This window comes from Hylobates moloch, unplaced genomic scaffold (assembly GCF_009828535.3).
Source record: "Hylobates moloch isolate HMO894 unplaced genomic scaffold, HMol_V3 SCAFFOLD_11, whole genome shotgun sequence".
NCBI lineage: Eukaryota > Metazoa > Chordata > Mammalia > Primates > Hylobatidae > Hylobates > Hylobates moloch.
In genome coordinates this window covers 41,164,157-41,191,382 of record NW_026652286.1, presented here as the reverse complement: position 1 = coordinate 41,191,382, position 27,226 = coordinate 41,164,157, and the positions used below count along the sequence as shown (strand labels likewise).

Here is a 27,226-nt window from a genome sequence, read left to right as displayed (position 1 = left end):
GGTTTACGGCCCTACGTCCCTCGACTACGGGTTGCCTGCCTGTCTGCATCCTTTCAAGTTCCCTTATTCAGCCTTTTAAGGATTCATAGTGGATTTGGAAAGCCCCCCCTCTTCCCCACCAACTGCCCCGAGAGGTGGGGGCAGCAGTGGGGCGGCACACAGTGCTGCTGTAGGAGGAGGAGGGGTTTCAGCCTGAGTCAACAACATACGCAAAATCACAACGAATGAGAGGCGTGAGGTTTTCAGTGTAGCAGACATTTAATTCTTATTTGCCAACTCCTGAGCTAGGACCTGGGAATACAAAGTTAAATAGGACACGATTCTAGTCCTCTAGGCACCAACGGTCTTGGAAAGGAAGCCAGACAAGTAAACTGGCCATTTCAATACTATGCGGTCGTTACAATGCTAGAGGTAGGCACAGGGGGCGCACTGCAAGGGAGGAAGGGCGTTAACATCTGCCACCTACTTCCAGGTGCCAAGCACTCTTATCAACATTATTCCACTTTATTCCCTGGTGATTATGAAAGGCAGGTATTGATATTCCCACTTAACAGACGAGGAAACAGCCTCAGGGAGATAAGCTTACTTGACCCAGTCTCTCTCCTAGTCCATATCAGAACCAAGATTCAAACAGGTTTTGTTTAGAAAATCTAGGATTTTTCTGCCATACCAAAATAAAGTAGCCTCAGGGAATCAAAACATTCACGAGAGAAGGTGACTTCTGAACTGAGTCTTGCAAGAATTCTGGAAATTAACCAGGCAGTTGTATCAGGGGTGGTAAGGGGACCGGAACAGCTTGAGCAAGAGTGAGAGTTCCTTGGGGTTTGGGGGAGGGAGGAGGAAAAATGATTTTTTACTGAAGAACAAATAGCAAGGAAGGTTCGTGAGCTATGATTGGGGAAACAAACAAACAAACAAAAAAGCCTGAACTCTATCCAGTAATCCTTGAAGGGTTTTCATCCAAGTGGCCTGATGGGATTTGCATTTTACTCTGGAAGATGACTTGGGTATTGGCAGGAAGTAAGGACACTGTTTTTTTCCAAGAGAATATAGCCCTAAACTAAGGTAGTAGCAGTGGGGATATAAGTGGATAAGTTCTAGATATACTTGGGAAATATAATTGGAAGGACTTGTGGACTGATAAAGATATATTTAAGAGGTGCAGTCAGTAGGACTTGTTGATTGAGGACTTGTTGATTGAAGGTGGGGTGGAAAGATAACACAGGTTTCTGGCTTGGTTGGAAAAAGCATAGCATCATTTACCAAGAAGAAACAAGAGATGGAATTGTTTGGGGTTGGGAAGGTGGACGATGAAATGTTGAGTATCACACATCTTACATTTGAGGTATCAATCATTATTGGATAGAAAGTCTTATTTAGTGAGATGGTAATGGTTGTAGATGTCAGTGATTTGTTCCAGGGGACAATGAGTAAACTGAGAAGAGCAAAAATCTACAAATGGAGCAATGAAGGTCAGCATTCCATGAAGAAGCAGAAGTTGATGAGAGAGGAAGACAAGAGTGGTCAGAGAAGTTAAGCCCTGGAAGCTACTAAGTAAGGAGAGGGAGTGGGCAACTACGATGGAAAGGCCATAAAGCAAAGATTGAAAAGTATGCACTGCAGCCCATTGTTTCTGGATGTCAGGGTAGGAAAGAGTAAAAGGTGAGAGTAGAGGTCTCCTTGCAGTGAATTGGGGAGTGAATATGAAGTGAAATAGTGCACAGAGTCTGTACACAACCCTTTGGAAAAGCCTGATTGAAAAGAGAAAGATGAGATGCGGAGGGAGAGGCATTCAAAAAGTGCTAGTTACAGCATCTTATTGAGGAATCTAAGGCAGGAGTAGGGAGGCCTGAGTATGATCGAGCATGGTAGGGTTGGGAGTCAAGTCAAGCTCACAGCATTTCAGGGTTAGGGAGATAAGCTGTCTGCAGCAGTCAATAGTTGAGGGTTCAGCAGGGCTTCCAATAGGGCAGAATAAGGGACTGAACTGCCAGCTTCAGGGCAGGGGACAAGCCATCTCTCCTGATAGGAAAGGGTCAGGGGTTGAGTAGAGTCTTCAGCAAAGCTGGGAAGTTGGGTGTTCCCCAGCCTGTTACAGGATCCCATCCAGGGCCAGAGCAGAAACCCTGGCCCTCCACCTCTTCATCCAGACAGGACTCATGGCAGCCACGGGTTACCTAGGGAGGAGGCTGGCATCAGATCTGGGCCTGCTAGTATCAGTACTTAAAGAGTATACTTACTCACCCTATATCCACATTTCAGAGGCTATTCCACACCACCCTAACTGCCCCCAGGTCCCCCTTAGCACTCCCCATAGTTGTATGAAAATGTCCACACCCGTCCCTTCCATACTTACATCAAAGAGTCCTGCTCCATGCTGCTGATAGAGCCTTGGGTTGAGAAAGCCAAGAGGGGGGCGGCCACTAAGGATCCTGTGCTCATTGATCAAGGATAGGAGCCCCCCAAACACTGGAGTAGAGGCCTGCAAGAGTGAAGGTGCAAGTAGAGGTCAGGGGTTCTGAGTGACTGGACTTTTTGGGAGTGATGCTTTAAAGTATCAGACATCTCTAAGGAGTCAGGGGTTCTAGGTACAAGGTGCTCAAGGTGTTAGGGGGTAAGGGTAGTTTCTGAGTGAGAGTTTGGAGATGGGCTGATTCTCACCGAGGTTCCAGACACCCAAGGAATGGGCACGCTGTTGCTGACCACCCAGTAGCCATCAGAAAGTGCAGCCACATCTGGGTAGGCACGGCCACTGGCATTGAAGTAACTGGATGGTGGCAGGTGGGGGCTAGAGCTCAAGAACTTGGTTACAGCTTCCTCCTGAAAGGCATTTTTGAGTGAGTATTGGCATGTGGCCTGCCCAGCAGTCAGCTGAGCTGAGGATCCCCCATCCTCACTCTTACCCTGCATCCATCCACACAAACACATGTACCTGGTATGAAGGCCGTGGGAACACATTGCTGAAGCCACCACCACTGATATAGTCAACAATTTCATTTGTGATGAGGAAAGGTTCCTGGAAGGATGTGCCTCCCACTGTGGTGACATAGGGGCTGAGGGGAGAAGACAGCATTCAGATAGTAGGGGACCCAAGGGGACCTCCAAGATATGTGGGGAGGGTGAGTATAGCCCAGGTCTTGCTGGAGGAACCAGACTCTGTGGGGAAGCATGTATATGGGATTGACTAAGAGATTTTGAGCCTTCAAGGCATGGCCCAAGGTGACTGTGCACACTTTTCTCTACAGAACACCCACCAAATCTTCCACTAAAATGCCTGGGGACTGAGGAAAAGGAACAATGGGAGCTGTATCCCACACAAGAGATTTGGGGCCTGGGACCTACAGGAAGAAGAGACAGGAGTACAGCAACCAGGGGAGGCAAAGCTTAAGGCTGAACCACAGGAGCACATGGTGGGGTCAAGACAAAGGTTCTACATCATGAGATCACAAGTGAAAGGTGGTGGTTATACCTGAGTGGTAGGCTAGAGTACTTACCTGGAGGCAGGGAAGGTAGGGCGGAACTGGTGTCTTCCAGAGACAGACCAACACCCGGCCCCACTGTCACCTGAGAGAGACCAAGTGTAGCATTCATATTAATTGGTTAGGGCTCAGTATGTGGGTTCAGATGTCAGAGAGGAAATTTACATGTCAGCTGTTACTGTAGGAGGTCAGAGTGTAGAGGTCAGGTCAGTGATCCCTACTGGAAGGTCTGAGTTCAGATTATGAGTCAGAGACCAGGCTCAGGGATCACTGTGGAGTCAAAGCTCCCAGGTTGCAGAGGTGTAAGGTTGTCTAAGTTTAGGGTAGGAGGTCACCTGAGGCGAAGAGCAGGGTGAGACCCCGAGCAGCAGCCTTCATGAGCTCAGTGTTGACCCGCTGGATGTAGGCGCTGCTGAGGGAGTCCTCATCATCTCCATAGCTCACAGTATGCACATGTGGCAGGGCTGACTCATTACTGAGCAGCATGAGCCACTGCAGGAAGGGCTCCTGTCCCTCATGCCGGCCTGGATTTTTTTTTTTTTTTTGAGGGATGGGCACAAAGATAGTCACTGGGGGTTGTCAGGATCTCTCTCCAGCTTATAGCATTCCCTTGAGGGAGCAGGGATCAACACCAATCTCCCACCCCCTTCCCCACTGTCCAGTCCTCTTAGTAGTACCAGGGCTACTGTAGACCCAGGTGGAGATGTTGGCACCAGCACTCATCAGGTACTGCACATCTAGACTGGCCTCAATCCCGGCCCGGCCCCGGCCCTGTTGTCCGACCACACGGGCTACTGATGCCTGATGTGCAAAGTTGCCACCGAAGAGGCGCATGAACTGAGCCAGGTCTGAGTCATGGAAATACTGCTCCAGGAACTATGGAGGGAGTCAGAGCAGAGATCGTGGGTCCGAGGGTGAGTCCCAGGGTGGTAAGGAACTGAGGACACTGTGCGGAGGCTATGAGGACCCTGGGGCTCTTTGCTTGGCTCACCTGGGCACAGGCTTGGCTGTTATTGCTGGTGCCAGAGCCCACGTCTTGTGAGGTCAAGTTATATCGCTTACGGATCACAGAGGGGGTCACCCCCAGATGCAGGCCTACAGTCCCTGTCACCTGCGGCTCAGGACGTTGCCTCAGGGACGATGTTGGGGGAAAACGGTGCAGTCCCCCCACTGTAGGGAGAAGTCAGGCTTGAGGAGATCTTATAGACTGTAATGCCCACCTTACAACTCACCCCACCCCCAGTCCCCAATGGCATCTAAACTTCCTCAGCCCCTGGATCTGTGTGCCCCAACCCCCATTCACCCCATAGGTGTTACCAAAGTCCACATGGGGGGCCAAGGCCTGTGGAAGCTGGTAGGGATGTGGGGACCTTACAACATGGGTCTCTGTAGGTCCTCCCACATAGTGATGAAACTCAGCCCCAGGGAGCAGCAGCTCTGCTTGTCTAGAGGTCAGAGAACAGAGGTCAGAAAGCTCAAAACGGAACAGAAGAAGCTACCTCTGAGCATCCCTGGGCAGTCAGTCACTGTCTCCCCATGCATTAGCTCCCACCCGCAAGCCCCAGCAAGCTCTCAACTCCCTCCCATCCATCTCACTGATGGGATGACTGGTGCCCTCCATGGAGCAATCATTTCCTCTCACCGGATGCTCAGCCAGCAAGTCAGAAAGTCCTGTGTGATCACAGAATGGCACTTCTGGGCTCCGGCTGCCAAAAGCCATTTTTGCACTGTGTGGAGGGTCAGTGGGGATGGCCTCACCAGATCAGCCACATTCTCTAGGGTCAGGTATTTTCCTGCAGGGATTCAGAAGAGGCACTTGCCCTCATTCATTGCTTTCCCAAACTCCCCTTTTTAGACCTCAACTATGAGACATCAGGACTTCCCAAAGCCTAGAACAGGGTAAAGGAGGGCTGTGCGTGTATGTGTAGGGTGTACTTGGGGAGCAGAGGAAGAAAAGGCTGGAGAGACTTGAAATGCCATGGCCAAGAATATGGATTTACCTTAAAGGCCAGTAAGTTGCAAATGTCGCACCAGAGCACGTATTGCCATGATCATGAAAATGAATGAGGTTAATCCATTTTAATTTTAAGCTTATGTCCAGTAAATGTTTTCAAATCTTTTGGCACCAGTTATCCAGTTTAGCTCAAATTTGCATACTTGTTGATTTTAAGCTTAACACGATGGTGAGTCACTGTTTCCTGCCATGCACACTAGTGTCACACTGCCCCGTCCCCAGCCTCTGCAGTTCACACGCGCACACTCCCCCTGCTGTGAAGGACTTTAACCAGGAGAAGGAACCAATCCATTTTGACTGTTGGAGAGACTGTTTTGAAGCAGAGTAGGGGAGTACAGTGAGGGGTGGGGTGGAGGGAGGAGACTGCAGATCAGTTGGGGAGCTGGGCAGTAGTCCAGGAATGGAAATAAATAACTGAGTTGGTAGTAACAAAGGACAGCAAGAAGTAGACTAATCCAAAGGCTCTTTGGGAGTTAGAACTGGCAGCCTTAGTATGTGAACAAAAGAGGAAATTAGAATGGATTTGAGGGTAGGGGAAGGAACTTAAGTTGTACTAGATGCCTGGTAGCTAGTAAGTAGCAGAGTCAGAATTTGAGTTCATATTTGATCATAAAGCCTGTATGCTGAACCACATCCCCTTTTAGGTTTCTAGCCTGAGGAACACAAGTGTCTTGGCAGGCCCTGACATGATCACCATCCCATGCCCAACCCAGCCCTGTGTCCCTCCACTGCATCCCACATCCTGTCCTCAGTCCCAAAAGGCACCGTATTGAGGAGAGCTGGGATCCGACACAGCCTGCACCAGCTCCGAGAGTCTTTCCACATTCTGCTGTCTCAAGGCAAAGGTGAGACTCAGCTCTTCCTCAGGGTCCGCACGGCCCAGGGACACCCAGCCTGGGGGCAGCCTGTAGGGTCAGGGGTCAGGGACATGGCTTTGGTTAGGGTGGAGATGGAAAATATTGGTCATGGAAGGTTCCAGATTAGGAGCTGAGACCTTGGGTAGGATCCTAGGAGCAGATACAGATCACATGAGGTGAATGATAGGGGGCTGAGCCTAGGAACCTAGAGATGAAGCTATGGAGTGCATACTAGGAGCTGGCATGGGGGTGAGAGAAGCTAGGACCAGGACAGTGGGAGGCAAAACAGGGTATGGGGAAGGGGACGGTCTGTGCTAAGTCAACTCACGTCCTCCGCTGGTCGGGCTCCGGGCTGTAACTGCATTTGCCAGAGAGGATGAGGGCAAAGAGCCCTAGGAGGCTGTAGGGGCAGCAGGTGGGTTTCAGTGGGAGCTACGTTGTCCTTGTGTTCCCACCCTCCCAATGTGTGCTCCCTCCAACGTGATCCCTTTCTCCCGAGCCCTCTCAATTTCTCACCAGGCTTGGAGTCCCATTCTGCCCTTCCGCAGATCTGCTGTCATGTGACGGGTCACATGAGCTTTATATTCCACCACCACTACCCCTCCGCCTAGTAACTAGTGACGGTGCTGGCTCCTCCCTTGCATGGGTGGTCCTGAATGCTAGGCAAGGGTGGGGCCGCCACTCGGATTCTCCCCTCTGGCCAGTCAAGCACTGAGTAAGCCCAGGGCTCCCCACCTGCGTCCTGAGCCTGGTCCCCTTGGAATCACCACAAGTGAGTAGGCTCTAGAGACCCACAGACTGGGGTTCTTCCTAGCTGTATGACATCAGCAAAATAACCTCTCAGAGCCTAGGTTTCTGCATTTACAATATGGAGACTTATATAAAAGTGATCTGCCTCAAAAGATTGCAGTGAAAAATTTTTTTCCTCTTTTATCCTTTATGTCCCCGTATTATCAATTTTGTGTTCATTTCAGGACTACATTTATGAATAGAGTAAAGCTTTTGCAAGATCAGGATCCTTTTATTCAAATCAGTTTCCAGTTTTAAGTAGCTTCCCAGGAGATCTACAATCACCTGGGGTCCTGTTTATTATGGGTTCCCAAGGTTTTCAAGGAAATCAACTTTGTTCCAAGGGCCATGGAGGAATCCTTGCATCTTGTTTAGTGGGCTCAGGTGGATAAAATGGAAACAGACCTTTGCTTCTTCTAATGGTAACTCAAAGCCCACAAGGAGGTCTGAGTTTACTACTTTGAATTGGGATCATTACAAGAGGATTTTCAATGAGAATTAAAACCCTGAGGACTCAATTCCCTTCCAGTCTTACTTTTTTTCCCCCAAAAATCCATATGGAAGATGGTGTCAGCAGTGTCATTTTAACTTCCAAAACCATTAATCCAATACTCACGTGAAATCCCTTGTTCTGACTTCAATACTTTTTAGATAGATCCCTCTACTCCTGCTGTTGTCCTACAGGCCACTGACATCCATTAACCTATAGATTATATCCCCACACTGAAGATTATGGCACTCCACCTTTCTGTCCATCCCAACTCCTGCGATCATTTGACCTAGATGATCAAAATATCTAGGTAAAAGACCCATTCAACACCCTAACCTTCCATTTCTTCATCTCATTAAACCCAATGAGCATTACCTTCACTTCACTTAAGCAAACCAGTCCCATGGCTACATTGGGCTTGCTATCTCTCAAAACTGCTCTACCTTTGAAATTATGATTATAGAATCCTTTCTTAGACTATAACCTTCTGTTTTTTCAAGCTATTGTTTTTCCTCACTCGTATTAACCTGACTTCCTCCTGTCCATTGATCCCTCCAGTTTCCCACTAAGCTTGGATCCTAGAGCTGTGTTTACTAGCGTCATGCTCAGAAACATTTCTCTTTGACCACAACTTTTTTTTTTTTTTCTAATTTCCTCAATCCCGTGAACTTCTCAAACACTGGCCAATCGCCTTTCCCTCACAGCCTGGCTCCCCCAAAGAACAGTCAACACCAGTGGTTCCCAAATCCCTTTGTGTGACTGTGAAAATTTACACTGAGATGAAGCAAGGCAGCCACCTGCAGAGAGCCTGACATGACAAAGGCTCAACAAATTGAGCTCTTATTACAATGTGGATTTCTAGTGGCCTCAAGAACAAATAAACCACTTGACTGCTCTTGTACCCACCCCAACTTATTTTAAGAACTTCGGGCCCAGAGCTGGTCATCCCCAAGATCCCCTCTCCCACCCAACTAATCCCTCTCAAGGCTCTGCTGGCCTCTTCACCCATATTAGAGGGAAAAGATTAGCTGCAGAGAGAGGTGATCATCAGCCTCAGGCTAGGCTCCTGAGCTCCCAGTGCCATCCCCGCCCCACCACCCCTCTGTGCCTCCTGAGGTATCCACAGTACTCTGCCAGGTGTCTTCCAGTCATCCCTATAGAACAAAGCTGGAGACTGGATACAAATTGCAGTTTATTAAGGCTCCAGAGTGAGAATTGGCACTTGGTTCTGGGCAGGGGCAGCGGTGTCAGTGGAACCCAAAGGAGCTGGGTCCAAACATGTTGGAGGGACCTCCTCCATCCCCTTACCCCCAATAAATAAAGTCTCAGCTCCATCTCAGGGTGCTGGTGCAGGGCAGGGAGCCCTCACTGAGGAGAACCCAGGGCTGCTACCTCCTTCATATTTCTCCCCACATTGGACCTGGTCACAGGTCAGTGACCAACAGGGCTTCTGTGGTCCTAGTGCTCTGAGGGGGCTGGGGAGTTCAGGGTGGAGAGCTGGGGCCTGGTGGTGGCCTCCCCGTAGCCAGTCATAGTCCGAGGCTGCCCAGGGCAGGCTCAGAGTGGGGCCTGCATTGGGGACACTGTGCGCATCCCAGGTCGGGGCCCAGCCTGGGCCACAGCTAGATGTGCAACTCCGTGTCATCAGGTGGCTCCAGGCCAGACTCTGCGCTGAGTGCCGAGGCTGAGGGACCCTGGGCCACCCCAAACGGTGAGACAACGGGTGAGCGAGCAGCCAGAGGAGACAGAGAGGGCGAGAAGCTGGGGGACATGGCAGCTGAGGACAGGGAGCCTTCATGGCTGATGGGGGAGCGGTGAGAAGCTGGTGGGAAGATGGCCCGGGCTGCAGCTGTGTTTGCTGGCTTGGGGGGCACAGACTTGGCTCCTGGGTGGGCCACGGCAGTGATGAGGGGTGGTGGGTCGATACGGGGAGCTGGGGGACATGGCCGAGCTTCATCCTTGAGCCGAGCGATCTCTGTGAAGACACTGGCCAGTGGTTGGAACTGAGGGCACCAGCTCAGCAGGTAGTCCCAGTTATAGCTGCCACGGAGCTCCTCCTCGCCAGCCACAATGGCTGTCAGCGCACCTGCCACACATGGCTTGCCATCTGCTGGGAAGCCATAGTCCCCAGTGGGTGCAGGGCTCAGGCCACAGCCCCCCAGGAAGGCTGTGGCAGTGGCTGGGGGCCCCTCCTCTCGGTAGAGAGTGGCTCCTGCACCTGGCAGCAGCAGCCCTGCCTTTCGGCCCTTATACCAGGTGTCAGGGGCAGGTGGCTCGCAGGATGTGTCACTCAGTCCATCTGCATCCTGCTGGATGCCTGAGTCAGGGCCACGGGCAGCCAGAGAGGAGGCCACACTGGCCACACGGGGGAACTCATTGATCATGCGGATCTCATCATCCTCTGCAGCCTCTGCTGATCCTCGGCCACTTGAATGTGAAGGGTCCAAGGAGCCACCACGGGGGTAGGGTCCTCCAGCTCCTGGCCCACCATAGCTGGGAAGAGTCTGGTGATAGAGGTGCTCCGAGGGTGGTGGACTAGGTGGCTCCCGGCCCAGTTTCTGCAGTGAGCCACTGGCAAGGGGTGCCGCCTGTGACATTGGGCCAGGGGCTGCCTCAGCCTTGCGGCTACGAGCCCGAACAAGTCCTAGGACCAGGGCTGCCAGTGCAAGCACCACCACAACTCCCAAGGAGGCTGCCACAGCCCCTACTAATAGCAGGTTGAGGTCAGGTGCCAGGCCCAGTGCGGTGTGGGTGATATCCACGGTCACAGGCACTGTGGCACTCCGGGAACCAGGCAGAGGCCCCCGCGCTATCACCTCCAGCCTCAGCTCCCGTGGTGCTTCCCGCCGGGTCCGGCCCCCACCCCCAGAGGTGGCTGTTCCACTGCCTGGTGCCCGACTGTCCACCCGCAGGTACAGGGCACCTGTAGTCTGGTTAATACCAAAATAGGGGGAAGAGGTGGCAAGGGAATACAGAACCAGGCCATCGGCACCCCCATCCTCATCTGTGGCCTGCACATGACCCAAGCTGTGACCACGCCGGGCACCTTCTGGCACTTGGAAGTGGAAAGCTGGTGCCAGAAATACGGGGTCATACTCATCCTCTCCAGTCACCAGCACCAACACAGTGACAGAGGCTGAGAGATTCCCAGCATCGGCAGCACCCACCAGCAGCCGGAAGCTTTCTGTGTGCTCATAGTCAAAGGGCACTCGTGCACGCAACTCCCCTGTTGAGCTGTTCAGTGCAAATGCCTCACGGCCCTCAGGCCCTGGCCCAGTCTCCAACAGGCTGTAACGGAGCCTCCCAAAAGCCCCAGCATCCCCGTCGATTGCATGCAGAGTGGTCACGAGAGTGCCTGGAGGCTGATTCTCGGCCAGGCTGGTGCTGAGTAAGTTCAGTGGGAAGGCTGGGCCATGATCATTCACATCCTGGACCTCAATTGTCACTGGTGCCAAAGCAAAGTGTGCACCAGCAGGGTCAGCAGCCTGTACTACAAGCTGATGTCGAGCCTGGGTCTCACAGTCCAGGGCATGGGCCAGTCGCAAGGTGCCTGAGCTCTCATCCAGCTCAAAGAGCCCTGATGGGTCGCCTGAGCTGACAGTGAAACGCACGAGGCCATGAGGGCCAGGGTCAGCGTCAGAGGCCTCTACATGCAGCAGCTCAGCTCCAACAGGTGTGTCCTCAGGTACTGCCACACGGTAGGATGCTCGGGTAAAGACAGGTGGGTTGTCATTGACATCTAGTACAGTGACAGTGACTGGCACGACTGAGCTTTGGGGTGGCTGCCCACGGTCAGCTGCAGCCACTGTTAGATTGTACTGTGTCAGGCTTTCAAAGTCTAGAGGTTCAAGCAACACCAGGCAGCCCAGTGCCCGGGGGCCTGGTCCAGCACTCTCCCCAGCCTCAGCCAGCCTGGGTTCCAGCTGGAAGACTCGGCCCCAGTTGCCACTGATGATGCTGTAGTCCACAGCGGCATGGGTGCGGCTTCCATCAGCATCTGTAGCCTCCAGGGTGAGCAGAGTGGAGCCAGGGGGCAGGTCCTCAGTCACGGCCACACGGTAGTGTGGCAATGTGAAGCTCGGGGCGTGGTCGTTCTGGTCCTGCAGCTGCACATGCACTGTGGCTCGTGCTGCCCGGCCTGGAGCCCCGTGGTCTCGTGCTTCCAGCACCACATCCACTGCTCCTGACCTGTCATGGCCCAAGGCCACTGTTCCCACTATTGTGAACAGGGTCCCTGAGATGAGAACGGAAGGGAAAGAAATATATTCAGCAAAGGCTGTGAGTGAACAGAAGAGTGACCCTTCAGGGTCTAGGAAATGGTTTTGGAAGTCAGACTCAGGGAATGGCCTATCTGCTGGGAGACAAGGGGATGGCCTCAAGGATTCACAGCTTAGGGAACAGCTTCTAGACATGCAGTCAACAAGGGGCTTATAATGAAGACAGAGGGGAGGAAATGTCCTCCCTGGGCCAGAGATCCAGGAGTTAAAGAGTTTGAGTAACAAATTCAAGGAATGAGGTCAGATTATAGCCCAACACAGTCAAAGGCAAGGGGCAGATCCTGGGAAAGACGCACCATTGTTGGGGTCAACACTGAAGCCATTGGCAGGGGAAGCCAGGTGGTAGGAGATGTGACCGTTGGCACCTGAGTCCCGATCAGTGGCAGAGACGGAGAGAATGGCACTGCCTGGTGGTGTGTGCTCAAGCAGCATTACCTGAAGTGTGAGGAGAAGTGCTTATGGCCAGGCTTCCCATTTGCCCTGCTGTCCATGCAGCCTGTTCTGGAGCTTGGTTCCTTGAGCCCTGCTTGGCGTCCATTCCAACTTGGAGCCTCTATTCCAAAGTATTCGAATGGGAAATGCCCACCTTCTCCCCTTTCTGGGTACAGCATGCAAAACCAGGATGTAGTTCACAGGACTTGGGACCTTCCCATTCCCACATCAGCTCCAACATCCAGCCCACCTCAGCAGCTGCTAGCTCTGATACTTCCCTCCAACAGGAACAACCCAGGCCCAGGTGTAGGTGGATCCAGGGGTGTCAATACCTGGTAGAGGCTCTGCGAGAAGGCAGGTGCATTGTCATTGACATCCTCCACAAGCACTGTGAGGTTGGCACGGCCCTCATGAGGCCCATCATGTGCCAGCAGCTGCAGCTGGTAGTGGTCACACTGCTCAAAGTCCAGGGGCCCCGTGAGGGAGACACGGCCTCCATAGCGGCCAACACTGAAGGGATCCTGGGGCCCAGATGGGCTTAGCACATACCATAGCACGGGTCCTGAGTCCACATCATTCCCTGTTACCTGTGCAATCTCTGAGCCCAATAACGCATCTGAAATACACGAGACAAGTGTGTTTGGCATGGACATAGCCCCACTTTGAGCTGCAGGGTGGAGAAAAGTGTCTCTCTGCCACCCTTTATGCCACCCACTTTACCTAGCCTCACCTTCTGACACTCGGAGCTCCCAGGGTTGGGGGATGGTGGGGCGATTGTCATTGGTGTCGATGACCATCACCGTCAAGGTAGCTGAGCCCACCAGGGCTGGGCTCCCTCTGTCTGTGGCCATCAGTACCAACCTGGACACAAAGCACAATCATCGGGTGGGACATGGCAATAAGGGGCAACTCTGGGCAGGGCCAGGAGGACTCAGGACAGAGCTTAGGGCTGGGGAATTCAGGATGTGGCCAAGGGACCAAGATGAGTTCAAGGCAGGGCTTGAAACTGGACAGGCCCAAGATGGGGTCTTGGGTCCACAGGGCCAGGCCTCACCGTGTTTCAGCCCAGATCTCACGGTCCAGGATGGCTGTGGTAGTGATAGTGCCTGTGGTTGGGTCTACGTGGAACAATCCACGTGCTGGCTGGGATGCAGCCAGACTGTAGGAAATCTGTCCTCCAGAGCCTTGATCCAGGTCATCCGCCTCCACCTGGTGAGGGTAGGAGGCTGCTGCTGGGACTGGTCTGGCCAAAGACAAGTCTGACTAGCCCTGCCCCTCCCATCTTTCCATCACACCCCGCACCTGCAGCAGGGGCCCCTCCAAGGGCCGGGACTCAGGAAGGAAGGCCACATAATGGGGCCGCAGGAAACGGGGAGCATTGTCGTTGGCATCTTGCAGGGTCAGGGTCAGCACAGTGAAGGCAAAGGCTCCTCCACTCTCTGCCTGAAGCACCAGTCGCAGCCGTGGACTCACCTCGAAGTCCAGCCCCTCTGCTGAGCGAACTGTGATGGCACCTGGGGAAGGCAGAATGCATCAGTGACAGCCCCCTTTGCTTGCCCTGGAGCCTCCTTCTCTGAGACCCCTCACTCAAGGACAGCCCTTCACCCATCAAAGGCTCCTCTGATGCAAAGAACCAGCTTCCCCAGTAGCCTGTCCTGCACAGAACCCCTGCTTCTATTCCTTACCTGTACTAGGCTGGATGGAGAACGTCCCTTTCTCATTCCCACTGAGAATGCTGTAGGTGATGGGTCCATTTGTGCCTCCTGCATGGATGGCCCTGGGGGAGACGATAGGAGTCCCTGCAGAAAGAACAGTATTGTTGGACTGTGAGTGCGAGACTGGGAGAGTTTGGGGGACGTTTTCAAAGCAAACCCCAGCCCATTTGGGAGTTTGAATCTGGAAGAAATGGATGGGGACCCACCTGGGGGCGCATTCTCACGAATTATAGCCTCACTGCTAGCCCGGGGAAAGCGGGGTCCACGCTCGGCTTCCCCCTGCAGTCCAACAATGATCACACCAGTGGCAGAGCGAGCTGGACGGCCAAGATCAGTGGCCACAATGAAGAGGACACGATCCCGGGGGCCTAGAGCTACAGGAGAGCGGGCCACACGGATTTCACCAGTGTAAGAGTCCACAGTAGTGCCAGGAGGTGGTGTGCCTGCCAGCCGGTACAGAATGGAAGCATTGGCACCAGCATCGCGATCTTCAGCTCTCAGTGTGGCCAGAGCCAGGGTTGGGGTACTGAAGCTGGGGCCTGGGCGGGGCAGGCGTAGGCGCAGAGGACTGGTGGGGAAGGTGGGTGCATGGTCATTGACATCGCGCACCGTGATGGTGACAGACACTGTGGTGCTTAGGGGCCCAGCAGCTGCACCATCCACTGCACTCACAGAAAAGGTATAGCTGGGACACTGTTCTCTGTCCAAGGCTGTAGCTGTGCGCAGTTCTCCAGAGCTGGGCTCCAGCAGGAAGGCTCCTGCTGTACCGGCACCCAGATAGTAGGTCACGTGGCCATTGGCTCCAGCATCAGGGTCATGAGCCTGTAGCTGCAGCAGCAGGGTCCCTGCAGGCACATCCTCCGGCACCTCCACCGAGTAGGCAGGCACAGGAAAGGCTGGAGCATGGTCATTGGCATCCAGCACTGTCACTGTCAAAAGCAGCGTGGCACTGAGAGCTGGCTGGCCTCCATCCCGGGCCTCTATCCTCAGCTGGAAAGCTGGCTCCACTTCTCTGTCTAGTGGCCGCATGGTGCCAAACTCTCCAGAAGTAAGGTCTAGGACAAAGGCTCCTGATGGGTCCCCATCTGCAGAGAAGGGCATGCACATATAAATATACATGTGTCACGGGGATGGGGGTGATTTACAGACAACAGGAGAGAGAGTGAGCATGTGCACAAAAGCAAGTGAATCTATGACAGAAAGGAAGAAAAACAGAGAAAAACAGAAACGGAAAGTAACAGAAGATACTATAAAGCAGCTGGTATCATCTGTGTGTGGCCTGGGAAACCCGGGAGTCCCCCAAGTCCTTTTCATGTGCATAAGATCAAAATTATTTCATAGCACTACTAAGCCATTATATGGCCTTTTTATTCTCATTATCTCACAGATGTACAGTAGAATTTGCAGATGCTCTATGACGTGATGATATAATGTCTTGGTTAATGGAATGTGTGGCTTATGTATTCCTGTGTGTTCTAGAATATTCTAGATAGAAAGTTTAGAACATGAATGTGTGTGCCTTCAGAGATTCAGTTTGTTCTGGCTATCTTCAGTTATATCTGCTTTAATCTCTGAAATTAATTACGGTCCAACAAATTGTTACTTGAAATCTTAGTATTTCCTTGTGCTTACACAGAAATACTGGCAAGCTGTATACTTCATTGGCTTGTTTCACAATCATATTTTAACATCATCTCAGTTTTATTATCTAATACAGTAAATACTGATATAACCCACATAAAAACTCCTTAGGGTTCTCAAAAATTAAGAGTGTTAAGGGTTTCTGAGACCAAAAATTTGCGAACGACTGCTCTACAGGGAGAGACAAATGAGAAAGAAAAGAAATAGGAAGATAGAAACGGAGACACACAGGGAGATAAAGAGCATGGAATGAGATACCCAGATACACTGGGTATAAGCATGAAAGAAAAGGTGGACGACATCAAGAGGGAAAAGGAGACCCAGACACATGCACTGAGGCTGACAGCAGCCAAGAAGGAGTAAGAACCAGGCAAGTGGGTGCTGAGTTAGTGGGAGTGGGAAGGTTCTCACCTAGGATGCGGTACTGCAACTGCCCATTGGCTCCCACATCTGGATCAGAGGCCCGAAGCATGGTAAGGGTCTGGGGGTCCTGGCCCTCAGGCACCTCCAGAGAGAGATGGGCACTCCCAAAGGTTGGTGCATGGTCATTCTCATCCTCCACAGCCACTCGAACGGTGACATGCGTTAACTGAGGAGGTGAGCCCCTGTCCTGGGCATACACTGTGGGGAAGCAAAATCAATGAGGTCTAGTCTGCTCTCACCACATGGAGAAATCCACACCACACGGTGTTCATAGATGTTCACTAGGTGCACACAAACCAGAAAATGTCCATCTCTCCATACCTCTCAGGCACACATGTGTCATGCATACATAAACATACATGTGTCCTACCTCCCATGCTTGGTGCATACAAGATATATCTTGGACTAGTGGTGGTGTAACAGGAAAGGCACTAAATGAGGTATGAAAAGATCTGGGTTCAAGTCCCAGCCCTGCCACTTCCAAGCTGCATGAACTTGAGCAAGTCACTTGACCTCTCCAATATTCAGTATCAAAATGCTCCTCTGTTAAATGGCTGCAGTATCTGAGGGAGGCCTGGAGGGCATAGCTGTGACATTATGCATTTTAGAATTTGTATGGTCACAGTTGTGACAGTCTAGAAGTCAGTTGACCGTGCACCCTGCCAAACTCTCGACTCCCCAAAAGGGTCCGAAAACATAACAGGAGCTTTGTGGTAATAGGCAAAAACTTCTAGAAGGTAGTACTTTGGGTATTCTCTCCAGGTAACACTGGTGTTTACAACACCTCACTCAGGCTCTTGGGGTCCTGTCAACATGTACCTGTCAGGTTGATCTCCTCCTGCTCCTCTCGATCCAGGGCCCGAAGAGTCGTGAGAACACCAGTGTCAGGATCCAGAGAAAAGCTTTCGCTAGAGACGCCTCCATAGGTCACTTGCCCGTTGGCCCCTGAGGAGAGGCAGCATGGAGGGCGATCAGAGGATAAAAATGCTCTTTCTTGCCCCAGTCCATCCCACTCATAATTCATCCCCCCAGGTCTTACCCACGTCGGGGTCAGTTGCTCGCAGGGTGAGCAGAGATGTGCCAGGTGGGCTGTTCTCACGCAAGAGGACGCTGTACTCCTGCTGCTGGAAAGTAGGCGCCTCGTCGTTGACGTCAGCGACACTGACGGTCAGGACCTGCGTGGCCGAGCGCGGCGGGGAGCCGTGGTCTGAGGCCACCACTGTCAGTACGTGCTCAGCTCGTTGTTCGCGGTCCAACGGCCGCACCACGGACAGCGCTCCTAGGTGAGCAGTAAGGCAGGTTGGTGGGGACCCCAACACTCCACATCAGCACCTTCCTCGCCCTCACCCCCAGACCTAACTCTCACCGGTGCCTGAGTGCAGCCGGAAGTGGCCGTCCCCGCCAGATGCCAGCCAATAGGACACGCGTGCAGCCTCGCCCAGGTCCGGGTCCCGGGCTACCACGTGCAGCGCCGCGGGCCCAGGCGGCTGGTCCTCTGGGAGGCGCACGCGTGAGGGCGAGGCGAAGACAGGCGCGTTGTCATTCTCATCCGTGACGAAGACGCGCGCAGAAACGCGCGCTGCACGACGGCGGCTGGCGTTGGCTGGCCGGTCGGTGGCTTCCACCAGCAGCAGCAGCGCGGGAGTGGTCTCTCGGTCTAGGCCGCGCGGAGCGCTGAGCGCCCCGGTGCGCGCGTCCAGGCGAAGCGCCGGCACAGGGGGCTCCTGGCGCAGCAGGCGGTAGCGCACGTCGCTATTGGGGCCGGGGCCGTCGGCGTCCGACGCGCGGAAAGTGTACAGCGCTGCGCCGGGCTCCGGGTTCTCGGGCAGCGCCAGCGCCAGCGGGTCGCGCGCGAAGGCGGGCGCATGCTCATTCTCGTCCTGCACTCGCACCTGCACTCGCAGCAGCCGCGCGCCCGCGCCTCCCGGCCCCTCAGCGCGTACCGTGAGCGCGCGCCACGGCGGGCCCGCTTCGAAGTCCAGGGGCCGCGCCAGGTACAAGCGCCCTGAGGCCGCGTCCAGTGCGAAGGTGCCCTCGGGATCGGCACCGCCCACCAGTGTGTAGGTGAGTGCGCTCACACCCGTGGGCTCTGGCGGTGCCACCGAGCCCAACAGAGAGCCGGGCCGCAGTCCCTCAGCTGCTGTCACCGTCAGCACGACAGGCACTGGTGCCGCTGGGTCCCGCTCTGCGAGATCTGGGGGCGGCTCGGCCAAGCGGGCTGAGGGAAGCACCTGTTGTGGACCGGGGAGGGAGAACAGAATTGTGAGGGCCCGTGTAAAAGGGGATCTGAGCTGGCTTCCCAGGTGGTAGGAAAGAGTGGTCAGAATAGCCTGACTGTTAGTGGAGCCCAAGGACTCCCGTGAAGCTGGAGCTACTGAAGGGAACCTACAGCGGTAGTCAAGGGGAGGTGCACAGACTGTGGGAAGGGCAACCATACCTGCACCAGCAGCTGGAGGCTGGCACTTCGAGGAGGGCTGCCTTGGTCATGAGCACTCAGTGTCAGCACATAGTGGGGCCGCTCTGCTCGGATCAGGGGAGCTGCAGTGAGCAGCTCCCCTGAGTGAGGGTGCAGAGAGAAAAGCTCTGAGCCAGGACCTGGGGACAGGCAGAGGAAGATGAGCGCTTGGGGCCCAAAGCTGGGCAGGCCATGAGGGCATGCCATCACCCACCAATTCTCTTCTCTCTACTCCCATACCAGTTAGCGTGTACAAGATGGTCCCATTCTCCCCCTCATCTGGATCCTTCGCCTGCAGAGTCGTCACCAGTGTTCCTGGAGGCACGCGGTCTGGTACCTGTGGGAACACAACTCACCTAGTTGTCTCTTTCCTGTTCTTCAGACAACTCAGGATAAAGCTTCCCTCACCTGTGGGCAGGCAGAACCTCTTTTCGGCTCTCACACCCAATCCAGGAGGCAGTCTCTTACCTACACCTACAGCTCTATGGGGAGATCCCCACTCTCTCTCACACTTCTCAGGACAAAGTCCTGCCACTTCACATACCTGTATAGGGAGGCCGCCACCAGCAGCTCCTGAAGCCTGCAGGAAGGTGGGGCTGTTGTCGTTGAGGTCAAGCACTGCAACATGCACAGTGCCTGTGGTGCTGCGGGGTGGGCTCCCTCCATCCTGCACCTGCACCAGGAGCTGATAGCTGCTCTGCTGCTCACGGTCCAGGGTTTGGAGTGTGGTCACTTCTCCTGGGAGTGCAAGAAGGGGATCATGTTCGGGATGTTTAGGGATGCAGAGCCTGAGGCCTGCACCAAAGAAGCTGGGGTTTGGGGAGTGGAGGAGGGAATGCCAGGGCTAAATCCTCATTCTCAGGGGCGAGATGGGAGCTGGGGGTTGGGGATCCTGTCTGGATGTTCACCAGGCGGGGGATAAGGCTATGGGGTCTCAGGATTTGGTTCTCTGTGCTCACCAGTCTGGGGGTGGATGCGGAAGGCCTTGCTGTCTTCGGACAGCTGTTGCAGGCTGTAGGTCAGACGTCCATTGGGTCCCGAGTCTCGGTCAGTGGCAAAGACTCGGCCCACGCTGGTCCCTGGGGGCTGGTTCTCAGCCACAGCCAGGAAGGTGGGATCCTCAGACAAGCGGGGACTGTGTTCATTCTGGTTGAGGATGCTGACCCTCACGGTGGCTGTGCCTGTCTGCTGCCCCAACTCAGCTTTGGACCCAGACACTGCCATTACCTTCAGTACGTACAACTCCTGGGCCTCACGGTCCAGCGCTGCCCGCACCCATAGCCACCCACTCTGTGGCTCCAGGCCAAAGGGGCTACTTGCTCCCTCTGCTGCAAGGTGATAGGTGATAGGGCCCCCATCTGGTGCTTGGGCCTGCACTTGCAGGACATGAGTTCCAGCGGTGGTGCCTGAGGGCAGGTCCACACGGTAGGTAGGGCTGTTGAATCGGGGAGCCAGCCCACGGGTTCCCACATCCTGTACCACCACCCGTAGTCGAAAGTGGCTGGTGCGTGGCGGGGAGCCCCCATCCCGGGCCTCCAGCTCCAGCTCATGGGCTGGCCCTCCTGAGGGCCCCAGAGGCCTCATAAGCCGTACATGGCCTGCGGTGGGGTCCACGGTGAAGGCTCCACCACCCCCAGCAAGCAGGGTAAAGGTGAGTCGACTGTTAACACCTGAGTCGGGGTCAAGAGCCCGCAGTGTATAGATGGGAGTCCCTGGGGCAGTGTTTGGTGGTAGCAATACCGTGTCTTCAGGTGCAGGAAAGGCAGGGGAGTTGTCATTCACATCATCCAGCAGCACACGCACCCGAGCTATAGCGAAAGCTGGGGGCACTCCACTGCCTGCTCGCACCTCTAGCTCCAACACTGGTCCCAGTAGCTCCCGGTCCAGAGGGCGAAGTGTTTGCAACAGTCCTGAAACCGCATCTAGGGAGAAGAGTCCTTGGGGATCCCCGCCTGATAGGGAAAGGGTCACAGGTGCCAAGCGACCTAGGGAGGACGAAAAAGGGATCAGGAAAGAGATGGAGGGGCACTTATTGTCAGGACCCAGAGTCTGATCCCGAGAAGGACTAGGCAGTGCCCACACCCATGCCTTTCAAAATATTAGGAGGAGGGGCAGGGGTTGGCAAAGAAGTTGGTTGGCACTGAGGTGACATTCCTATGCCTCATGAAGCAGTGTGCCTGCACTGTGCCTAAGGAGGTGTTGGGCATTGGTACAGGAGTGTTTTATACTGGGGCTATCTGCCCTGTGATATTCTTTTTTTTTTTTTTTTTTTTGAGACGGAGTCTCGCTCTGTCGCCCAGGCTGGAGTGCAGTGGCGCGCTCTCGGCTCACCGCAAGCTCCGCCTCCCGGGTTCACGCCATTCTCCTGCCTCAGCCTCTCTGAGTAGCTGGGACTACAGGCGCCCGCCACTACGCCCGGCTAATTTTTTTGTATTTTTAGTAGAGACGGGGTTTCACCATGGTCTCGATCTCCTGACCTCGTGATCCGCCCGCCTCGGCCTCCCAAAGTGCTGGGATTACAAGCGTGAGCCACTGCGCCCGGCCTGCCCTGTGATATTCTAAGGTATCTTCAGATGGTGCTGGAAGGTTATACTGGGGTATTTGGGTCTGGCACCAAGTGGGTATAAAGCTAAATAATACCTGGTGGGTTGTGTGCCTGGACTATGCCCACACTGGTGCCTGGTGCCACATCCTCTGGCACAGAAAAAACATACTGTAGTTGCTCAAATATGGGTGGTGTGGGGGTTCCAGGCACAATGCTGATGTTCACTCGGGCACTGGGTTCTGCCTGTAGGCCACCTCCATCCTGAGCCCTGATCTCCAGCTGCACCACCGAGTTGGCCCGTCTGGCCAAGGGCCAGGCTACTGTCAACAGCCCTGAGAGGAAGGATAGAAGCAGAGATATATAAGGAAACATAATAGGGCTGGAAAGGTTATGGAAGAGGTAGGTAGGACATCATTTAGGCAGGTGGGGAGGGGGACCTGGGGGAAGGCCCCGGGAATGGGAGGATCCTCACCTGATTGCTCATCCAAGGCAAAAAGTGGGGGGCTATTGCCAGCCAGGATATGGTAGGAGAGTCGCCCATGGGATCCCTGGTCAGGGTCATGGGCACGCAACCTCAGCACAGCTGTGCCTGGTGGACTCTGGGCACTTATACTGGCAGCATACTCCCGTGGATAAAACTGAGGAGGGTTGTCATTCTCGTCTGACAGAAACACCTTCACATATACCATGGACTTGAGGCCTCCCTGGTGGGATATGCAGCCATAGGTCAGGTGGGCCTCGTCTGGCCCTGGTGAGTGCCCTACCCCAACATCCCAACCTGCCCATGGTCTACTGACTTACCCCATCCACAGCTGTCACTGTGAAGTCAAAACTTGAGGGCCCCTGGTCACGGTCCAGGGTCCGGGTTGTGCACACATCACCACTGTGGGCATCAATGCGGAATGGGGGAGATCCAGAGGACCCAAGTCCAGCACCCAAGGAATAGGAGAGGAGGCCAAATGGGCCACTATCCGCATCTGTGGCTGTCACCTAGGGAGAGGCTGGGGTGAGTGGTGTCCCCTCTTCTTTGCCAGAAAAGCCAGAGGTAGGTGGCGATTAGAATGAGCAACTGGTGCTCAGTCTCTGGATGGCGGACACACAGAGAGGACTAGTAGGACATGGGCCCAAACCCAACCTCAGCCCATACCTCACCATTTAGTTAGGTTCCTAAGAGCCTCTAGCCATAACATTTTTTGTCAGCTGGTCAATACATAACCTTGTTTGATGTGTGTTTCTGTTTAAAGACATCTTATGTTTAATATACATTGTTCATTCATTAACATTGAACTCACAGCCAACAGCACTGTAACTCATGCCTGAACAAAGCTTATCTAACATATGTATTTTCTCCATACGACACATCACAGCCTTCTTGTACTGAGGAACATTAGACCACACTTCAGCACTACACTTGGGGACCATTTAAACAGTGAAATGACCAGCTTTTTGCACTAAAAAAATGAAAAAAAAAAAAAGTTGAAGTAAATAGACCTGAAAGGGACATTGGTTTACAAGCATGAGAGCCAAAACAAGAAGGCAGAACATCATCTTGTTCAGCCTCTGCTGGGAATGTGATCATTAGGTAACTCAAATTTTTCATGTCTCTGCCCATGTCCAGGAATGCTAGTATTGATTTTGGAGTTACAAATAAATTTTAGAGATTAAGTGAATTCACAAATAATGAGGACCAACTGTACTTAAAAAGAAGAAAGGGCTGTGACCTCAAATTCCAGGTGGGTCCAGGAAGTTAATACCCTCACCAAGTCTCACGATCACCCCAAGCCAAGAACTCACCGACAGTGAAATTATTGAGACTGATGTTATAGGTTTGATCTTTAGAGCCTGAATATTGCAGAGTGGGATCTGATTAATACTGGGATCTGATCACTATAGGGTCTGTTCTATAGATTGACGGGTGTGTGGCTCATGCATCATTAGCCTAGTACAGTGCAAGGTACATAGTAGGTGCTTTACGTGTATTTTTTCACCGAGTAAATCGACAGTCTGATCATCCTGCTTTGTAACAAAACATTCTTTCACACTAAGTTTTATACATTGGGTACACATTAGGCCCTCAATAGTGGGTTAGCTGGTGCTGACAACTGTAGCCTGTGACAAAGTGCTCTTTGTGGATATAAGGACCTCAGGGTCATGATATGCTGCAAGAGGAAGCTGGAGAGTTCCCCTTTCTCAGCCAGAAAATGTGCTTAGAGAGAAAGCTGGCCAAGGACTTCTGACTGTGGCCCAGACCCTTGACAGAAATGATCTGTGCCATTGTTTACCCTCCTGAGAGACATCAAGACCCTGCCATGGCTGAACCCTGGAAACAGCTTCTGCTCCAACTCTCTACTGTGGCTATGGGCCCGGATATCCCAGGAGACAGACTTCGCCTGCATCAATCCTGGCAAGCAGCAGCACAGCTGCGGCACCATCTCCAGAAGCTGTTAAAGACCTTTGCCCTCTGACTTGCTGCAGGAAGAAAGCAATAAACAGTGGTCGGGGGAAGTTGTCAGGAAGTGACCCCAAAAGGCACAGGGGCCACTAACTGGAAATGAGCAAGGCAGAAGTGAATTTCCTGGCCTGTACAACCCCTGCTCAGAGGTTTCACTGCAAATACAGTCTCCATTTTCAGCAGATTCTCAGCTCAGCGTCTCAGTCCAACCTTGGTCAGCTCCCTCTCCCATTCTGCCCCAAAGCCATAATAAACTTCATCCCTCTTCTCTTGCCCCCGTCCCATCCCTTGCTCTCATCAGATGCACTGTTTCAAGGAGAAAAGAAAGACACTTATCTGTGAACTCTCTAAACTTCCTACCAGCCTCGAAACTTACTCCATATGCCCATCCCAACCTCTTTCCCAGCTGTACCTCCTGCTTTGACTTTTTAAAACATAAATTATTTATTTATTTAATTTTATTTTTGAGACAGGCTCTCTGTTGCCCAGTCTGGGGTGCAGTGGTGTGGTCCTAGCTCAGTGCAACTTCGAACTCCTGGGCTCAAGCAATCCTCCTGCCTTAGCCTCCTGAACAACTAGGACTATAGGCGTGCACCACCATGCCTGGCTAGTTTTTTTATTTTTTGCATAGACAGTATTTCACTATGTTGCCCAGGCTGGTCTCAAACTCCTGGCCTCAACCAGTCCTTCCACCTTGGCCTCCCAAAGTGCTGAGATTACAGGCGTGAACCACTGTGCCTGGCCTTTATTTATTTTTTAAGACGGGCTCTCACTATATTGTCCAGGCTGGTCTGGAACTCCTGGGCTCAAGTAATCCTCCTGCCTCAGCCTCCCGAGTAGCTTGGATTACAGGGATGCATCACCAAGCCCATCTCTCCTGCTATGACTTCTTGATGCTACTTTTCCTGCTTCTCCACCCACTGCTTCCCGACCACCCACTGCCAGTCTTCCTCCATCTCCCCTTATCTGCCTGTTCTTACACACTGTTCCCTGGAATCTCTCCTTGGCCTCTTCTCACTCCACACACTCTCTCAGGGCCTTGTCTTTTACTTCAGCCATCATCTATACTTTCACTCTAGACCACTCCTCTGAGATTTCCCAACTTGTACATCCAGATGGCTGCTCAGCACCTCCACTTGGATGTCTCACAGGCACCCTAAATCCGACCAGCCCAAAACTAAACTCATGATCATTCCAAACCTGCTCTAATGACTCTTCCATCCACACAGTTGCTAAAGCCAGAAATAAGTTCTTCCCTTTTCTCACCCGGTATATCAATCAACCAGGGATTAAGTAAGTCCTCATTAACTCTATTTGTCTGTTCCTTTCCATCACCATTATCACTGTTCTGACTTAGGCCTGAGCTGTCCTGATTTATTGCTCCCCTGCATTATTTTGATTACCTTCTTATAGAGGTCTGACCCTCTGATCTGTACTCTACACCAGGGTTTCTCAACACTGGCACTACAGACATTTTGGACCAGATAATGCTTTGTTATGGGAGCTGTCAAATGCATTACAGGATGGTTACAGCATTTTCAGCCTCTACCCACTAGATGCCAATAGTATCCCACCAGTTGTGACAATCAGAAATTTCTCTAGATATTGCTAATATCCCTTCTGGGGGGCAAAGTCACCCCTGGTTATGAACCACTGCTCTACATTGACTACCATTTGCATAAACAAATCTGATAATATTGCTCCTCTACTCAAAATTTTCAATATTCCCTATAGAAAAAAGCTCAAACCCTCTGACCTGGCTGAGCCTCCCTGCAGTCTCATCCCCCACCCTCCCATCTCCAGTCTTAACTCCAGAGATCCTGAGCCCCTAGTAGGCCCTTGAACAAGCTGGGCCCTCCCACACCTCTGTGCACCTCACCTCTGCTTGGAAGACTTCCCCCATCTGATACTCTCATAAATTGCTCATTCTTTAAGTCTCAACTCAGGGATCCCTTCCTTCGGGAAAGCACTCATACTGCCTATCTGTACCTCATATATATCCCCAAATGGAAATGCTCTTATTGGAATGAAACTATTTCTTTGCACATGAATCTCCCCTCTATAAACTCCTTAAGATGAGGGGATTGACGCATTCATGACTGTATTCCGTGTCTCTAATACAGTGACTAGCACATGGTAGACATTCAATACATTTATACTGAATAAATCAAACATTAAGACTTCTTGTGACAGTTGTAAACCCCAAATGGTCATTTTTACCCCGATTCCCTACGGTTACTAATAGTAAAAACTCCAGGAAACCACCTGGAGAGTTGCCCTCTTGCTTCAGGCACTAGTGAGGAGAGAAGTCTGGAAGCCATAGCCCATTGGTCCTGGCCAAGAAGGAGAGTAAACACATGGAAGAGTGGGTGGTGGAGCTGCACAGCAGCAAATATGCAGAGTCTGGCCAGAGGACAAGAGGTCAGCCAGGCCCAGAGCTAGCCTGGAAGTCTATGCCCTGAGGAGATGTTCAGGAGTTTGGTGGAGTTTGGAGACATAAGGACACCAAGCACCAGGCTCCTAAGAGGACTCCCTGCCCACTGTCCTCTCTCCTGCTGCCATTCTCCACAGTGCAGCCAAAGCAATCTTTCTAAAAGACATATCAGATTGGCTTAGAGTCCTTCACTTGCTCCCTATGATTTTCAAGATAAAGTTGAATTTGTGACCTGGCTCCTGTCTACTGTCTTGTCTCATCTCCCCTGACTCTTTCTCATCAGTACAGCTGATGCCAGCCTGAACAATACAGTCTCCTGAATACGTCCTGGTATTTGTTCAGCAGCTCTTTCCTTAGGCCTGGAGTCTCCGTCTGCAGACCTCATATTATCCATTTGGCAAAGTTTCATTAGTTCTTCAAGGCCCCTCCTCTGGGCTTCCACAGCATTTATACGCCACCTGCTGCAGCACTAGTTACTGATGCATCTCCCTATCTATACTGTGACCACCCTGGGAACAGGACTGTCTCTTTTCTTTGTTCTCTGGGCCTAGCACAGTGCCAGGCTTACAGTAGGTAAATAAAATCTTGAACATATGAATGAAGGAACGATCTGTCACACACCTGCTGATTCAATCACCCTTAAAGCCTTAAAGATAACTAACTTAATAAAACCCTACCTGATCATTCACTTCCCAGCTCAAAGAAGTTCAGTGAGCTCCTCGAGTTCAGAACGAGACCATCCTGGCTAATACGGTGAAACCCCGTCTCTATTAAAAATACAAAAAATTAGCCGGGTGTGGTGGCAGGCACCTATAGTCCCAGCTACTCAGGAGGCTGAGGCAGAAGAATGGCGTGAACCCGGGAGGCGGAGCTTGCAGTGAGTCCAGATCACGCCAATGCACTCCAGCCTGGGCAACAGAGCGAGACTCTGCCTCAAAAAAAAAAAAAAAAAAAAGTTCAGTGAGCTCCTTTGCTTTCCAAGTAGTCCTAACCCCTTATTGCTTTGTGTTCAAGGACTTCTGCAACCTGGCCTCAGAGTGCCTTTCCAGTTTCACGTTCCCTCCATTTCTCCAGGCCTGACTTGCAGCCAGTCTGTGTCTTTCTCAGCCTGTCCAGGGTTCCTGCCTCTTCCCCTGAGAGGCCTTCCTGCTCTGGATATCGGATAATTCTTGCTATCTCTCATTCTCATGTCTGAGACCAAATGGCCTATTAAGGCTCAGCTC

The 27,226-nt window shown here is 52.6% G+C and overlaps 2 protein-coding genes across 4 annotated transcripts in view; both read right to left on the bottom strand.

Annotated features, from left to right (window-relative positions):
• Positions 1-239: 239 nt before the first annotated feature.
• TPP1 (tripeptidyl peptidase 1) lies at positions 240-6,910 on the bottom strand. Of its 2 annotated transcripts, XM_032166726.2 has the most exons (13): positions 6,867-6,910; positions 6,679-6,750; positions 6,259-6,398; positions 5,122-5,272; positions 4,797-4,924; positions 4,471-4,649; positions 4,157-4,355; positions 3,815-4,003; positions 3,495-3,564; positions 2,933-3,053; positions 2,662-2,820; positions 2,357-2,482; positions 240-2,177 (listed from the first exon to the last, which is right to left on the bottom strand). In XM_032166726.2, the coding sequence occupies exons 1-13, from the start codon at positions 6,908-6,910 to the stop codon at positions 2,037-2,039; spliced, it is 1,719 nt and encodes a 572-aa protein (XP_032022617.1). In that variant the 3' UTR covers positions 240-2,036. The 2 variants fall into 2 exon arrangements, with proteins under 2 accessions (XP_032022617.1, XP_032022618.2); XM_032166727.2 differs by lacking the exon at positions 3,815-4,003 and having other exon boundaries at positions 249-2,177; positions 6,867-6,890.
• Positions 6,911-9,109: 2,199 nt separating this feature from the next.
• The window catches only part of DCHS1 (dachsous cadherin-related 1), a 44,330-nt gene continuing 26,213 nt past the window's right edge, over positions 9,110-27,226 (bottom strand). For both annotated transcript variants that reach the window (XM_032166723.2, XM_032166724.2), the window contains exons 3-21: positions 21,919-22,107; positions 21,590-21,821; positions 21,213-21,449; positions 19,532-20,557; positions 19,117-19,310; positions 18,813-18,909; positions 18,555-18,712; positions 17,484-18,348; positions 17,157-17,396; positions 16,937-17,062; positions 16,106-16,315; positions 14,260-15,138; positions 14,024-14,137; positions 13,641-13,852; positions 13,393-13,547; positions 13,069-13,199; positions 12,671-12,954; positions 12,203-12,341; positions 9,110-11,863 (exon numbers count right to left, since the gene is read on the bottom strand). In XM_032166723.2, coding sequence (XP_032022614.1) covers positions 9,252-11,863; positions 12,203-12,341; positions 12,671-12,954; positions 13,069-13,199; positions 13,393-13,547; positions 13,641-13,852; positions 14,024-14,137; positions 14,260-15,138; positions 16,106-16,315; positions 16,937-17,062; positions 17,157-17,396; positions 17,484-18,348; positions 18,555-18,712; positions 18,813-18,909; positions 19,117-19,310; positions 19,532-20,557; positions 21,213-21,449; positions 21,590-21,821; positions 21,919-22,107 — 8,100 coding nt within the window. In that variant the 3' untranslated portion in view covers positions 9,110-9,251. The remainder of the gene's footprint in view (positions 11,864-12,202; positions 12,342-12,670; positions 12,955-13,068; positions 13,200-13,392; positions 13,548-13,640; positions 13,853-14,023; positions 14,138-14,259; positions 15,139-16,105; positions 16,316-16,936; positions 17,063-17,156; positions 17,397-17,483; positions 18,349-18,554; positions 18,713-18,812; positions 18,910-19,116; positions 19,311-19,531; positions 20,558-21,212; positions 21,450-21,589; positions 21,822-21,918; positions 22,108-27,226) is intronic.